This window comes from Cervus canadensis, chromosome 22, assembly GCF_019320065.1.
Source record: "Cervus canadensis isolate Bull #8, Minnesota chromosome 22, ASM1932006v1, whole genome shotgun sequence".
Taxonomy (NCBI): Eukaryota; Metazoa; Chordata; class Mammalia; order Artiodactyla; family Cervidae; genus Cervus; species Cervus canadensis.
In genome coordinates this window covers 42,967,351-42,983,063 of record NC_057407.1, presented here as the reverse complement: position 1 = coordinate 42,983,063, position 15,713 = coordinate 42,967,351, and the positions used below count along the sequence as shown (strand labels likewise).

Below are 15,713 nucleotides of genomic sequence, written 5' to 3'. Positions count from 1 at the left end.
ACTTTTGACTGCTTTTTTACTTAAAGCAGGCACATAGAACATCTACACAATATTCCAGAAACCCAAGATACTTATCAGAACCATTCCCTAAATAACTTATGACAGCCTATCCCTTAAGGGCAAATATTCCCTTTTTACATTAGACCCAATCATAATTCTTACAAGACAACTTTAACAATCTCGTGGTTTCTGCCTTTATAAGCCCCTGATTTTACCCAAGACTGTGTCTCCCAAATTGCAATTCCCCAGATCCCAAATAAAACTCTGTTCTGTGGACACAGAAAAATGAGGATCGCTAAGCCAAAGAGCATTGCTCACCACCCAATTCTGCAAGGGTTAAGTTGTAACCCACTGCAGTTGCTGACCTGACAGAAACAGGCAGACCCCATAGATAGCGAAAGTCACTCAGTCGTGTCCGACTCTTTGCAAACCCATGGACCATGCAGTCCATGGAATTCTCCAGGCCAGAATACTGGAATGGATAGCCTTTTCCTTCTCCAGGGGATCTTCCCAACCCAGGGATCGAACCCAGGTCTCCTGCATTGCAGGCAGATTCTTTACCAGCTGAGCCACAAGGGAAGCCTGACCCTATACATAGTTAGATGTATATCTCAGGAAGAATTTTAATGGCCCTGGATTTTTTTTTAATCTTCCCATACATAGAAATGCACTAAAACCATTAACTTGAGATATCTGTTCTGTATGATCTGCAATATTTTCTTCTTTTGATGTATGCATTTGAAATTAAGTACCAAGACATATGGACTTCCCAGGTGGCTCAGACAGGAAAGAATCCTCCGCAATGCAGGAGACCCAGGTTCAATCCCTAGGTCAGGAAGATCTGCTGGAGAAGGAAATGGCTACCCACTCCAGTATTCTTGCCTGGAGAATTCCATGGACAGAAGTGGGCTACAGTTCACAGGGTTGCAAAGAGTCACAGGGTTGCAAAGGTTGAGAGATTAAGACACACCCACCAAGACATATGCTTGACTACATGTATTTCCTTGCCAAAATCATGTATAAACTGGTTTCTCCCCTCTTTCTTCAGAGAAGTTCCTCAGAGCCAACTGAGAGACTCTTTCCTGGGCTTTAGTCTTCAGAAAGACCCCCAAATAAAACTCCAACTCACAACTCTTTCATCGTGTGTCTTTCCATAAGTCAACAGTTCTTTGCAAACTTGGTACTGATTACTGTGGGACAAATAATGTTCCTGATAACTGGTCTCTCAGGGGTGGAACTGAAGGTGGCTGGGACAGCTGGAGTGGGGCTGGGAGTGCTGCACATTCATAACCATCCACAGAAAAGAGCTTTTTATTTTGTCCGAGAACAAAATGTTCCCATGAAAGAGGAGCTTGAGCAGGTCCTGTGTTTGGGGTGGACTTCCCAGGTGGTGCTAGTGGTAAAGAACCAATGCAGGAGATTCAGGTTCAATTCCTGGGTTGGGAAGATCCCCTGGAGCCGGAAAGGGCAACCCACTCCAGTATTCTTGCCTGGAGAAATCCCATGGACGGAGGAGCCTGGTGGGCTACAGTCCATAGGATTGCAAAGAGTTGGACATGACTGAAGCGACTTAGCACTACTCAGCAGGACAGCAGCTAACATGGACAGCACCCAGATTGCTGTGGTCCACCAGGTCCGGGAGATCAGCCCTCCAGCGTTTGCAGAGCTCAGGAGCAGACTCCTCCTTCTGCTCTGTTCAGATAGCAGCTCTGTTCTGAAGTCCTGCCCGGCTTCCTGAAGCTCAGCCCGCCTCTGCTGCTACCTGACTTCTCTGAGAGTCACAGCACAGAGCCTGCATCAAGGCCATCTCTCCCCTCCTCAGCTGGGAGCCTGTCCTTGGAACTCTGGTTCCTGAGAGCTTTAGTTCCCTTCATGTTGGGCCGCTTGACTTGGCAGGAGCCAGGGCAGAGCTTCTCCAACTTGAATGTGCATATGAATACAAATCACTTGGGGTTACCCTGGTTTAACCAGTTGTTAACTGCAGATTCTACTTTTGGAGCTCTCTGGAAGCTGGTAAAGACTGAAGAGAGAAATTTAAAACTTACACTCAGCTAGAAATAACTTCATGCTCATTCTGCTCTGTAAGATGCTTGCTGCACCGAGATAGGAACAAGATGACCTAGCGTCTTATAGTTATAAGATGTTCTGATAAGTATGGAATGTTCTGTTTCTGCTTCTAAGAGTTTCTGTTTGGAAATTCCCTGCACATAACCCATAATATCTCCCACACTCTGTAACTGCCCGTATCCCATAGCAACCAGGTAACCAATCAACCAGTGCCAACTGTAATTGTGTGTACTGACACTATACCAATAAAGCTCACCCTGAACTTGGAAGCCCCCAGAACTAGAAGGCGTTAGCTCCTCTGGGACCACCGGCTTAATAAACCTGAGTCCTCCAACCCTCCGAGTGTGGTGCTTAGTTTCTCAACGGTCCGACTTCTGCAATAAGACTATTTCTTGAGAAACTCACAAGTGTGCCCATGTTGTGTTCCTAAACCAGGCTTTGAGTAGGAAAGAACTGTTACTGCAAATCACTGACTTTTAATTTTTGCTGCTCAGTATAATCTCCTGGCTTGGGAAAGATCAGTTTGCATTCCAATCCCAAAGAAAGGCAATGCCAAAGAATGTTTAAACTATCATATAATTGCACTCATCTCACACACTAGCAAAGTAATGCTCAAAGTTCTCCAAGCCAGGCTTCAACAGTATGTGACCCAAGAGCTTCCAGATGTTCAAGCTGGATTTAGAAAAGGCAGAGGAACCGGAGATCAAATTGCCAACATCCATTGGATCATAGAAAAAGCAAGAGAATTTCAGAAAAACATTCTACTTCTGTTTCATTGACTACGCCAAAGCCTTTGACTGTGTGGATCACAACAAATTGTGGCAAATTCTTGAAGAGACGGTGATACTGGACCACCTTATCTGCCTCCTGAGAAATCTGTGTGCAGGTCAAGAAGCAAAGTTAGAACTGGACATGGAACAATGGACTGGTTCCAAATTGGGAAAGGAGTACTTCAAGGCTGTATACTGTCACCTTGCTTATTTAACTCCTATGCAGAGTACATCATGCGAAATGCTAGGCCAGATGAAGTACAAGCTGAAATCAAGACTGCCAGGAGAAATATCAATAACCTCAGATACGCAGATGACACCACCCTTATGGCAAAAAGCGAGAAGAACTAAAGAGCCTCTTGATGAAAGTAAAAGAGGAGAGTGAAAAAAATGGCTTAAAACTCAATATTCAAAAAACAAAGGTCATGGAATCCAGTCCCATCACTTCATGGCAAATAGATGGGGAAATAATGGAAACAGTGAGAGACTTTATCTTCTTGGGCTCCAGAATCACTGCAGATGGTGACTGCAGCCATGAAATTAAAAGACGCTTGCTCCTTAGAAGAAAAGCTATGACCAACCTAGACAGCATATTAAAAAGCAGAGACATTACTTTGCCAACAAAGGTCCTTCTAGTCAAAGCTATGACTTTTCCAGTAGTTGTGTATGGATGTGAGAGTTGGACTATAAAGAAACCTGAGCACTGAAGAATTGATGCTTTTGAACTGTGGTGTTGGAGAAGACTCTTGAGAGTCCCTTGGATTGCAAGGAGATCCAACCAATCCTAAAGGAAATCAGTCCTGAATATTCATTGGAAGGACTGATGTTGAAGCTGAAACTCCAATACCTTGGCCACCTGCTGTGAAGAGCTGACTAATTTGAAAAGACCCTGATGCTGGGAAAGATTAAAGGCAGGAGGACAAGAGGACGACAGAGGATGAGATGGCTGGATGGCATCACCTACTCAATGGACATGAGTTTGATCAAGCTCTGGGAGTTGGTGATGGATAGGGAAGCCTGGTGTGCTGCAGTCCATGGGGTGACAAAGAGTCAGACACAACTGAGCTACTGAATTGAACTGACAATCCCCTGTGGTGGCTTCCCAGATGATAAAGAATCCATCTGCTAATGCAGGAGACTCAGGAGACATAGGTTTGATCCCTGGATCAGGAAGATCCCCTGGAGGAGAAAATGGCAACCCACTCCAATATTCTGTGAAGGACAGGGAAGCCTGGCAGGCTACAGTCAATGGGGTCGCCAAGAGTTGGACAAGGCTGGGTGACTGCGCATGCATGCATAATCCCCTGGGGGAGTTTCTCAATTAAGTGCAAAACTGTGGGTGGGACCTAGGTGTTCCTACTTCTTTAACTACCCAGATGGTCACAAAGTGTAGCCAGGGTTGACAACCTGAGGATGAAGGATCCTTCCTTTTACATAGATTCCCTGCAGCGTTGCTGAAGGGTTTTAATCATTTGCTTGTTTTCAAATTTAAAACACTTTAGCTTTTGACTTTGAAAAAGGAGGAAAGTTTTACCTTCCCTGTTTTTTACCTCCTATTTTGTTTGTTTGATTTTGGCCTTGCCACAGGTTCTTAGTTCTCTGACCAGGGACAGAACCAAGGCCCCAGCAGTGGAAGTGTGGAGTCCTAACCACTGGACCATCAGGGAATTTCTTTTACCTCCTATTTTGAAACGTGAAGAGATAAGTCTTGGTAAATTGAGGCGGGGGTGGGAGTTGCAGGGGTGCTCTGGACTGCAGCCAAAGAAAGATCATAGTGTACAACTGAGAATCAGCTGTGGCCAAGTGACAGAAAGAAAACTGTCCTCACGGGTGAAGGAAAGTTACAGGGCTCAAAATAGCCTGGAGTTAAAACTCCCCTCCAGGTCCTCCCCACCATTCTATGCAAAACAAAGGGCTCTCTCACCTGGAAAACAACAACAACAACAAAAAAAAAGGACATTAAGGCTGATTACACCCAGCTCCCAGCCAGTCCAGCCTCTGGCTGATCTCTAAAATTCCTTGCCCCAGCTGTTTAAGAGATAACTACTCCGAACAACCTTGGAGAAGAACAGGCCACCTTAATACAGTAGCTTTCCACATATATGCCTATATATACTTACTCTTTTCTTGGGTTAGTGTAGCAGCTCACTAATCTGACTGCTGCCCATTTTCACCTCATTAAAGTGTTCTGTTCCTGTAAAGTGCCGGTTGTTTTTCTGAACCTCGCCTTCTCTAACTCCCTTACCCTAGAATAGGATTTTCCACTCCTGGCCACAAACTCAGCCCGGCTTCATGGGGGAAAACAAGGAATCAAAAAATGTGTTCTCTTTTACAAAAATGATGTTTGAATTTTTAAAGTACTTTCTAACATAGCAAAGAAATACTGATACTAATACTTAAAAAGATTTGAAAGTGGAATTCAGCTTCTCCGTTGCCAGGAATTCATACACATCCTTCCTCCATCCCTAGCCCTCTAAAAGCCCTCCTGTCTTCCTCCAAAAAGATGATGGTATGCCTTTGGATCCAGGGATAAAGACAGGATCAGGAAGGTTCTCCGGGAGAGTTGAATCTCTATTGGTAATGGGTAGGGGATCCATCTTTGGGTCAGGTCATAGGAATGGGAAAGAGAGATTATGGAATATTTATTGCTGTATCCCAAGTGTTGTTGGATGGCAGGGATACTGAATGATAACTGTCCATGGGGTGTGGTGATGGGCCAGCAACTCGGTGGTAAAAGGATTTACTGAGTCAGAAGTGAGGGTACCAAGTGAGATTTATTAAGTACACTGCAAGGGAGCAGCAGGAGAGACCCAGAAGTGTCTGCCTCCGGTGGGGGAGAGAAACTGGGCTTCTTTTATGGTCCATTCTGGTCACCCTTGGGTTAATGTTCCACCCGTATGGTGGTTAGGGCTGGGTGTGTCATTGCTCAATCTTCCTGGACCACTAACTGCTCATGACTGCTGGTGATTTTTCCTTGGGGGAGGGTATGACTGTCTTATCTTGAAATGACTTCCCGAGCCTAAGATGCCTGTTTTATTGTTAAGTTCCACAATAACCTCTGGACTGAGAAGGAAGTTTGAGACCCAAAAAATGAAGCAGGCAACTCCGTAGAGAGCAATTATGAAATATGTTGTGGGTAACTTGCCTACAGGAAGGATCAGGCAGGCGACCACCAGAGGCATTAGCAGCAATACTCAGCGTTGCTGAAAGAGGTAAGGAGGGTTCACACTGAATTGGTTGATTGAACCCAGGACGCTTTGTCTTAAAAGGTGTAAATACTAAAGAAAAGGTGCAAACACAAACCTTACCATCGACTGGAACATCTCTTGAGCTGTGCGCTGCACTTCACTAAGGGAGTGGTGAGAGAGCTCTCTGCAGGCTGTTCAGCCCCTTCTGGTAGGGTTACTACTTGTTTCAGACAGGCCAGACAACTCCCACAGAACTCACGGGGGCAGAGCCACTCTTAGGTTTGGGAGCAAGACTCCCCTAGAGCTCTATATAAGCCAGTGGATCCAGAAGGTGGGACTATCACCCCTAATCCTGGAAAGCAGAGAACTGAACCAAAAAGAATTATTCTCGAGCCTTAAGATCTCATTTAACTAAGTTTTGAATTTGCTCAGGACCGAGCACACTTTTTCCCTTCGGATTTCTCCTCTTTGGAATTAAAATGTGAGATAATATACATTGGTCTCTGCCCCTAGTTCCTAGCACAGAGCCCCTTAAATGCTTGTAATTTTCTAAGTGGTAAGAGCACCAGGAGCACCTTTTGTTCTAATATTTGGCCTTTGACCCTGGTTCCTGACTCAGGGTTCCTGAAATCTTTGTAATTTATTAAGTGATATGAACACTTGCTTTACTTTTTTTTTTTTTTTTGGTTGCACTGTGTGGCTTGTGGTATCTTAGTTCCCCAACCGAGGATTGAACCTGACCCATGCCTCCTGCGCTGGGAGCACAGTCTTAACCACTGGACCACCAAGGAAGTCTCATCTTTCATTCTAATAAAGCAACTCTGCGTAGGTTCCTGGGTGAGGGCTGGTCACAGGAAAGACAAAACCAGGATTCAATCTTGACATTTTCAGCTCCCCCTGCCCCCACCCAGTTCTCTTAATAAAGGAGATGCCTGCATGATGAAGCCTCCATAAAAAACCAATACCAGGTTCAGAGAGCTCCTCAGAGGGCGACACATCCTAACTCCAGAGACAGCAGCTCTCGTGCTCAGGACCCTCTCAGATCTTACTCTATGTGTCCATCCTCATACCCTTTTATAAAAAAAACAGTAAATATAAGTAAACTGTTTACCTGGGCTCTGTGAACCACTCTAGCAAATTAAACCCCAAAGGGGGTTGTTGGAACCTCTAATATACAGCTAGTTGGTCAATAGAGCAGGTGATAACCTGGGCTTGGAAACAGTGTCTAACGTTGGTATGTGTGTGTATCTTGTGAGACCAATCCCTTGACCTGTGTAGTTTGACACTGTCTCCACAGTGTCAGAACTGGGGTAAATTGTGGGACACCCAGCTGGTGTTGCACAGGATTAGTGTGGGGGAAATTACCCACATTTGGTGACCCCAAATGTCGGCAGGGAAATGTTCTGTGTAAATAGTAAGGAAGACACAGAAGGGAAATACAGGAGGGAAGGACTGTGGGTTTTTATCGACATCCAGTGTCTACCCTATGAACACCCAGAATTGTACTTGGGAAGCATATAACCTGTCTGGTTTTACAGGTTCACAGCTGAAGAGGAATTGCCTCAGCTTGAATTTGACCCATATCTGACTTAGATAATGTTTAGAAGAGACTTTGGACTTCAGACTTTAAAGCTAATGCTGAATTAAAACTTTGGGGCTGCTCAGGATGGAATTAATTTATTTTGCAGATGAAAAGGACCTGAATTTTGGGAAGCCAGAGGCAGAATGTATGGACTGAATGTCTGTGTTTTTTAAATTCATGTGTCAAAGCCCTAATCACCATAATCCACCTAAGGGTGATTCTATGTAGAGTTGGGCTTTGGGGAAGCAACTCGATTAGTTTATGTGGGTAGAGCACTCATGATGGAGTTAATGTTCTTATTAGAAGAGGAAAGGACTTCACTGATGGTCCAGTGGCTAAGACTCTATGCTCCCAATGCAGAGGGCCCAGCTTCCATCCTGAGTCAGGGAACTATATCTCACATGCTGCAACTAAAGATCCTGCACACTACAACAAAGATCAAAGATCCCATATGCTGCAACTAAGACCCACGAAAGCCAAATAAATAAAAACAAATACTGAAAAGGAAAAAAAAAGAAGAGGAGGAAGAGACAGCTGCTCTCTTTCTCTGCAATATGAGGATATAGCAAGAAAGCAGCTGGCTGCAGCCAGGACTCAAAAGGATTTGTACCAGAACCCGACCATGCTGGCAACTTGATCTTGGATTTCCCAGCCTCTGAGGAATAAATGTTTGTTAAGCCACCACTCTATGGCATTGTATTAAGTAATTCCAACTAAGACAGCTGCTAAAGGTATGTCCCTCCCAATACCCTTCCTCCCAAAAAGGGATCAGGCCCAGTTATCTTTACTCTTCAAAGATATTGAAGAGTATTATTATTATGCCAACTCTTCCAGGTAATAAAAGAGAAACAAAACTCCCAAATTAATTTTGCTAAGCAAATTGAATCTAGTTCTGTACTTCAAAAATAAGATACAATCACCAGGAGAAAACAGATTTTATTCCAGGAACACAAGACAATTTTAATTATTTGGAAACCCGCCAACAAAATTGATACAAAAAGAGTAAAGGATAAGACCTATGAAATTTTACCAACAGATTTTTAAAGTTCTTGATAGAACTTAGCATCCATTCCTAATAACTTAAGTATGATAACTTCCTACAGTATGTGTACTCTACATGTCAAGTACTGTTTCAAGTAACACTTATAAATGAATTTTATCCTCAAGGCCCTATGAGGTAGCTCCATTTGACACATGGAAGACAAAAGGAAGAGCATTCATGATGGAGTTTATGTTCTTAGTAGAAGGGACTTCCCTGGTGGTCCAGTGGCTTGCCCAAGATTACAGACCTAAGGAAAGTGATGGAGGCAGGATTTCAACCTAGGTTTCCAGGCAAAAAATCTGTGTTCTTTACCACTATAACATATTGCTGCATCTAAAAATAGGAATAGAACAAAACTTCCTTAACACAGTATTTATCAGAAACAATGAGGGTGAACCACATATACAACTGTGACATGCTGAAAAACCTTTCTGAAAATTAGGAACAAGATATGGAATATGCCTTTTATTCACTGTTCAACTTTTTTTTTTTAAATATTCACGCTGATGTTTGACATGAGTGGCACACAGATTAGAAATTAAGAGAACACTAATCGTTACTGTTTTATTGTATACCTAGAAAAGCTAGGAAATGAAACTAGGAAAAAAAATTCTTCAAACCAAAATTAATTAAACGAGGTAACTGGATCCAGGTAAAAAATTTTTTTTAATCAGTTAACTTTTAAAATACTAGCAATAGCCAATAGAAATTGAGATGTAGCTTTCAAATGTAGCTCCTTTTCCTCCAACCAAGAGCCTGAGTGCTTTCCTAGGAAGTGAGGATATTCATTTCTATTGAGAACCTACTGGTGCTGCTGGTGATCAGCTCAGAGTTACGAGCAGTGCTGGATTTGTTCCCCCAGAGACTCAGTGTGGTAGGGTATGAGCAGAACCAGAAGATAATAAATTAAAACATTCAACAGACAAGAGTTTCTACTTAAGATATGACCAGCCACATTCAAATTAGAGTTGAGGGCTGGACCCGTGTGTTCATATGGGGTCTCCCCTGGAACCTGGGAGTTTCCAAAGTAAAACACTTAAAAAAATTATAGTTCTGGATCTTAAAGGTTCAAGGGACACAGACTGGCAAACAGGAAGAAAAGCTTTTCTTCATAGAGAACACAAGTGTTGAGGGTCTAGATTAAAGCAAGCTTTAAAAGGGCCACACTCAAGAGGTAGGAAGAATAAATCAGTCTTAGAGGATGGCTTTATATAAAGAGTAAAATGGAGGAGGTGGAATAGAATAAGGAAATATCTCTATCCTTGAGAATGTGATTGTGGCATGCGTAACTGAGTTAGATGTTAATTATTTTAAGAAGTGAAAGGGAATTCCCTGGCGGTCCAGTGGTTCAAGCAGTCCAGGACTTCATGCCTTCATTTCTGAGGGCACAGGTTCGATCCTTGGTTGGGGAACCAAGATCCTGCAAGCTGCCTGATATGGCCAAAAAAAGAAAAAGGAAACCTATAAGCACATGAAACATGTAGTCCTTATTTCCCCAAGAGGAGGAGGAGGAGGATTGCACTCTAGGTGAGTGCAATTGCACAGATCAATTGCACAGAAGGAGGATTGTAACTCTAACTCTCCCACCTTTGTGACCAGCAGCGAGCACTCGGAGATGGTCCATATTTTTTTTTCTAATTTTTTCTCTTTATGGTAGCCATGCTGTGTGGCATGTGGAATCTTCATTCCCAAACCAGGAATCAAAACTCATGCTCCCCATCAAAACTCATGCTCCAGAGCATTAACCACTGGACCACCAGGGAAGTCCTGGGATGGTACACATGGAACAGGTGGTTCCAAGTAGAGATCAGGATGAACATACTTAAATAGAAACCTTAACCTAAAGTTTCTTGCTGTCTTAAGAGAATCATGTCTTAAGAAACAGACCGAGCCAGACCTGAGTGCTTCTCTCCAGTGTGAGTTCGCTGGTGGTGATTGAAAGTAGAACGCTGACTAAAGGCTTTCCCACACTCGATACATTCATAGGGTTTCTCTCCAGTATGAACTCTTTGGTGCACGGTGAGTTGTGAGCTATCACGAAAGGCTTTCTCACAAACTTGGCATTTATAGGGCTTCTCCCCAGTATGGGTTCTCTGATGTACCATAAGGCTAGAATTATGAGTGAAGACCTTTCCACATTCATTACATTCATAAGGTTTCTCACCAGTGTGAATTCGCTGATGAATAATGAGGTATGAGTTTTGATTGAAGGATTTTCCACAATCATTGCATTTATAGGGCTTTTCATCAGTGTGAAGTCGCTGATGTCGAGTGAGACATTTACTCAGACTGAATGCCTTACCACACACATTACATTCAAAAGGTTTTTCTCCAGTATGAATTCGCTCATGGTCGGCAAGTTGAGAGATCTGATTGAAGGCTTTCACACATTTGCTACACTTGTATGGTTTTTTCCCAGTGTGGAGACTCTGATGTCGAGTAAGACATTTACTCCGACTGAAGGCCTTGCCACATTCATTACACTCATAAGGCTTCTCCCCAGTGTGGATTCTCTGATGGTCAATAAGATTTCTGTTAGAACAGAAAGCTTTCCCACACTCATCACACTTGTAAGGTTTCTTACCAGTGTGAAGTACCTGATGGCGGATAAGGCTTTTACTCCGACTAAAGAGTGCTCCACACTCATTGCATCCATATGGTTTCTCCCCAGTATGAGTTCTCTGGTGGTCAAAGAGTTTGGAACTTTCATTGAAAGCTTTTCCGCATTCATTGCATTTATATGGTTTCTCCCCAGTATGAAGTCTCTGGTGTTGAATGAGATGGGAGCTGTGGCGATAGGTCTTTCCACAATCACTGCATTCATAAGGTTTTTCCCCTGTATGGATTCTGAGGTGGACAATGAGCTGAGAGGTCTGCCTAAAGGCTTTGCCACACTCAGTACACTCATATGGTTTCTCTCCAGTGTGGATTCTCTGATGCCCAATGAGGTGCGAACTCCAATTAAAAACTTTGCCACATTCATCACATCGATATAATTTCTGTCCCTTCAGAACTCCCTGATGTTCTGAGAGACTGGAGGACAGATCTAGATGTCCCCCAAGTTCCTTATACTCATCACATCTATCCTTTGTAGATTTCTTTTTATCCTCCTGTGTTATTTCTAAGAAATCACTTTCCAGTCTGGTTCCTTCTTCATCTGACGGTTGAACTTTTAGTTTCTCTAAAGCTTCTTCACAGGCAGCCCCAGCTTCTGGTCCTCCAAGAATCAGTCCACAAAGTATGCCTGAGGTCCTGTCAGCTGACTTTGACTCTTCAGAAATGTCCTGCTTCTGAGACAACTGTGAACTTGCCATCCTGTTTTCACCTGCTGCCAAAAGACAGAAGAAAATAACTGTCACTCACCTCTTGTCCTATTGAGGAAATGAACTGTCAGGAGTCTATGTAGCTTAAAAAAAAAAAAAATTCACTTTGAGGGTAAGGCATAAGGAGACATATTGAGAACAGGAGGGAAAAAGCAGAGCTATCAAGACAGAAGGATGTGGAGCCAGCACAGCCAGGTGAGCAGGCCAATTGAAAGGCAAGAGACCAGATTGTAAAGCACAGTGTGATCTCCCAGAAGTCACTTAGATGTGGAGTCTCCTTAGTAAAATGATGAACTCTCGGGTCCACTCCAACCATGACACTGTATGGCTCCACAGTTCACAGCAAAGATGTCGAGGAGAGTGATGGCAAATACTTTAAATATGAGAAACATGTAGGCAAACATGAGAGTTGAAGGAAAATGTGTATTACGAGGGCATGATCAAGAAAAAGTGCACAAAAAGGAGTGATTCTGGTATGAAAGAATAGTAACGATATTTGGAGAAGCCATGGGTTCAAAAAGGCTGGGAAAAAGTACTGAAGGAGAGAATAGAGCTCTAAAATTGGGGACATCCTAGTCTCTGGAGCACTGGACTAGGACGTGCCAGTAGGCACCCCTATGAAAATTAACAAAGGCAATAATTTGAAATACAAATCAAAGTACATGTCTTGTAGCTTGATAACCTGGAATCATAATGAGACTGAACAGCTGAGTATTTGCTTTTGAATTCTGGAATTTAATAAAGAAACTGGGAAAGGCAGAGCATCCATGGTCATAGGTAAACACAAAAATATTGGTTCCTTTCAATTACATCTTAACCAGGCCACAAGCTATCATACCATCTCAGCATATTGAAAATGAAAGGTATCTGGTCCTTTAATTCTAAGCCCACCCTCTCCGGAGTAGGCTACTGTCCTAGACCAGTTAACCCCAGAACCTCCTCTGACAACAGCCCCTTTCAGGAAGCAGCCCTGCCCGAGTCTTTCTGAAGGGGAAGCTGAGAAAACCATGTTTTGTGCAAAGCAACCCAGATCATCCCAGGATGGACGAGGACCAGGACTAGGTGACTGGACCAGGGCCAAGCACCAGACCCAAGTGCAGCTTATAGAGTAGTCATCAGCTATGGGTGACCTGGAATGAAGTTCTGCCCAAAGAAATATGATATTTAATGGCTGAACCACCAATGGAGTCCCTTTCTACATAAATTCTGAACTGAGAGTAGGACAAAATGAAGGAAATTACAAGTAGTAGCTCAAGCTGAAATGATGCATGGAGAGAAGAAATCCATCAGGAACCAGAGCAAACAGAACATATGAGGAAATAGGAAGTCTAATTAAGAAAGCTTGGAGGGGGACAAAAGATTCAGAGTAAAGAAAATGGCCATCAGTGGGAACAGAAAAACAGAGACACAGGACACAGCTGTCTTACAACACTGCCGTAAAAATCCTTTCACTTCTGCTGCTGGGTTGGAAAGATCTCTTGGAGCAGGGAAAGGCTACCCACTCCAGTAAGAAGGCAGACTCTTTAGGGAGCAGAGTCATTACCCAATGGGGCCAGGCTGCAGCAGTTTTCCAGCATGATGTTCCAGTACATCATGGAACATCATGATGAGTGATGTACCTTTCCACTTCTTCAGAGTATAGTTCACAGACAGAAGCTCCAACTCTGCAGCCTCCTGTAATGACAAGCTTCTACTGCTCAGGAACATTCGCAGCCTGGGGGGCAGAGTCAACAAGCATACCAAGACAGGGTTGAGACCCTGGTGGCCAAAGGGGTGGGGGGACAGAAAGAAGCTGGGAGGACACATTATTAAAAGGACAAGTTCAGGGTAAGATAACAGTCCATGAACTCAGTGGATGGGACCAAGTTCAGGGGAGGCAGTTAGGAAGAGAAGTCACAGGTGCAGACTCTGAATGGGCCAGAGCCCTGGAGATGAGGTCATGCTATTCCTGGGCCACAGACTTGGAACCCAGGAAGCTCACCTGGGGCCTGACCATCTGGAAAATTCACTGGAAATTCAAGGATTTCAGCACAATGAAGAAAAAAAAAAACAACCTTGAAAAAGAAAATTAAGTTGAAGAACTCACACTTCACAATTTCAAAACTTATTTGACAAAACAGCACTGATCAGGAATGTGTGATACACACATACATCAATGAAAACAGGTAAGAGTCCAGATGTAAACATCTACAGTTAACTTTTTTTTTCCGGCTGCACTGTGTAGCATGCGGGATCTTAGTTCCCCAAAAGGGATTGAACCTGTGTCCTCTGCATTGGAAAGACAAAGTCTTAACCACTAGACCACTAGGGAAGTCTCCTAAGGTCAACTTACTTTTTAAATATATTTTAAATTTATGTATGTATTTTATTTGGCTGCACTGGGTCTTAGTTGCAGCATGTAGGATCCAGTTCCCTGACTAGGGATCAAACCCGGGCCCCCTGTATTGGGGGCATAGAGCCCCAGACACTGGACCACCAGCAAAATCCCCGTCAACTTATTTTTTATGGAAGTCCCAAGACCACCCAAAGGGGAAAGAAGACACTTTTCAACAAATGGTGCTGGGACAACTGGATATACACATACAAAAAAATGAGGTTACACCTCTACCTCAGTCCATATATGAAAATTATATGAAAAAAAATTTATATATATAAAAGAAAATTATATGGACAGTAAGCTTTGGCACCTGTTGCAAATTGGCCCCACTGATTTGTGTACCAAATCATACATGATAGCTAGCTTCCCCTGAGAGCATGGAACCCTCCAACTCCCATCACTTTTAAGCAAAGTTTTAAAAAATCACTATCCTCATCCATGATTAAAATAGAGACCATCATCTACATTTGCTACAAACAAATACCTCGTCCATGTCTCCTGGACTCAGTGAGCACTGGGAGGACTGACAAGACATGACTGCCAACTGAAATGGGAAGAAGGCTCACACCAAAATGCTTGTCACCACCCAGATAAAAGAAACTGCAGTGCTGTTACAGGGTCACGGACAGTCAAGTGAAGAACTACTTTAGGATCGCGCATGATGAGTAAGCTGAAGTTTGGGCAGAGAAATGAAGCTTTGCTGTGAAAGAAAAAGGCAGGGCCTCTGCCAGATAAATTTGCAGAACAGACTGGGGAAGAGAAAGATGCTCAGGTGAAGAGAAATCCAGGAGTAAGACTCAAGAGGATGAGCTGGAGACCAGAGAGAAGTATTTTGAAGAAACGTACCCAGGAGGAAATATAAAGCACTGACATATCTTAGTGAAATAAGCGCCAAACGTAAGCCTCCAAGCTGACCTGTTGTGTAGCAGTTGCCGCATAAATGTCCAAAGAGGTCAGTGAGGTATTTGTAAAGAAATGATGCGAAGGACCAGCAGAAAAATGACAGCAACTGCCCATGAATACAGCAAAATACAGTCCTTTGAGCCCAGCCTCTGCAATCATGAACATGGATAATGACCGCTAATGACCGTTTCTGCCATGAGAGGACAAAGCAAGAAGGCCATCTATGAAGCAGGAAGCAGGTTCTCACCGGACACCTAATCTGCCAGCACCTTGACAGTGGACTTTCCAGTCTCTAGAACTATGAGAAATAAATTTCTGTTGTTCGTAAGGCATCCAGTCTACGGCATTCTGTTACAGCAGCCCAACCAGATTAAGACTTTGAGAAAGAGCTTTCTTTAAATTTCTATTTATCAAAGTCCCAGACTTAAGCCTGGCCTGGCTAACACATCTCTTTATGAACC

At 43.4% G+C, this 15,713-nt stretch overlaps 1 protein-coding gene across 1 annotated transcript; it reads right to left on the bottom strand.

Annotated features, from left to right (window-relative positions):
• Nucleotides 1-8,446: 8,446 nt before the first annotated feature.
• LOC122424879 (zinc finger protein 852-like) lies at nucleotides 8,447-13,943 on the bottom strand. Its single transcript, XM_043443133.1, is given in 3 exon segments — nucleotides 8,447-11,974; nucleotides 13,516-13,573; nucleotides 13,575-13,943. Coding segments are annotated over 3 exon segments (1,713 nt in total). The 5' UTR covers nucleotides 13,779-13,943; the 3' UTR covers nucleotides 8,447-10,523.
• Between the last annotated feature and the right edge of the window lie 1,770 nt (nucleotides 13,944-15,713).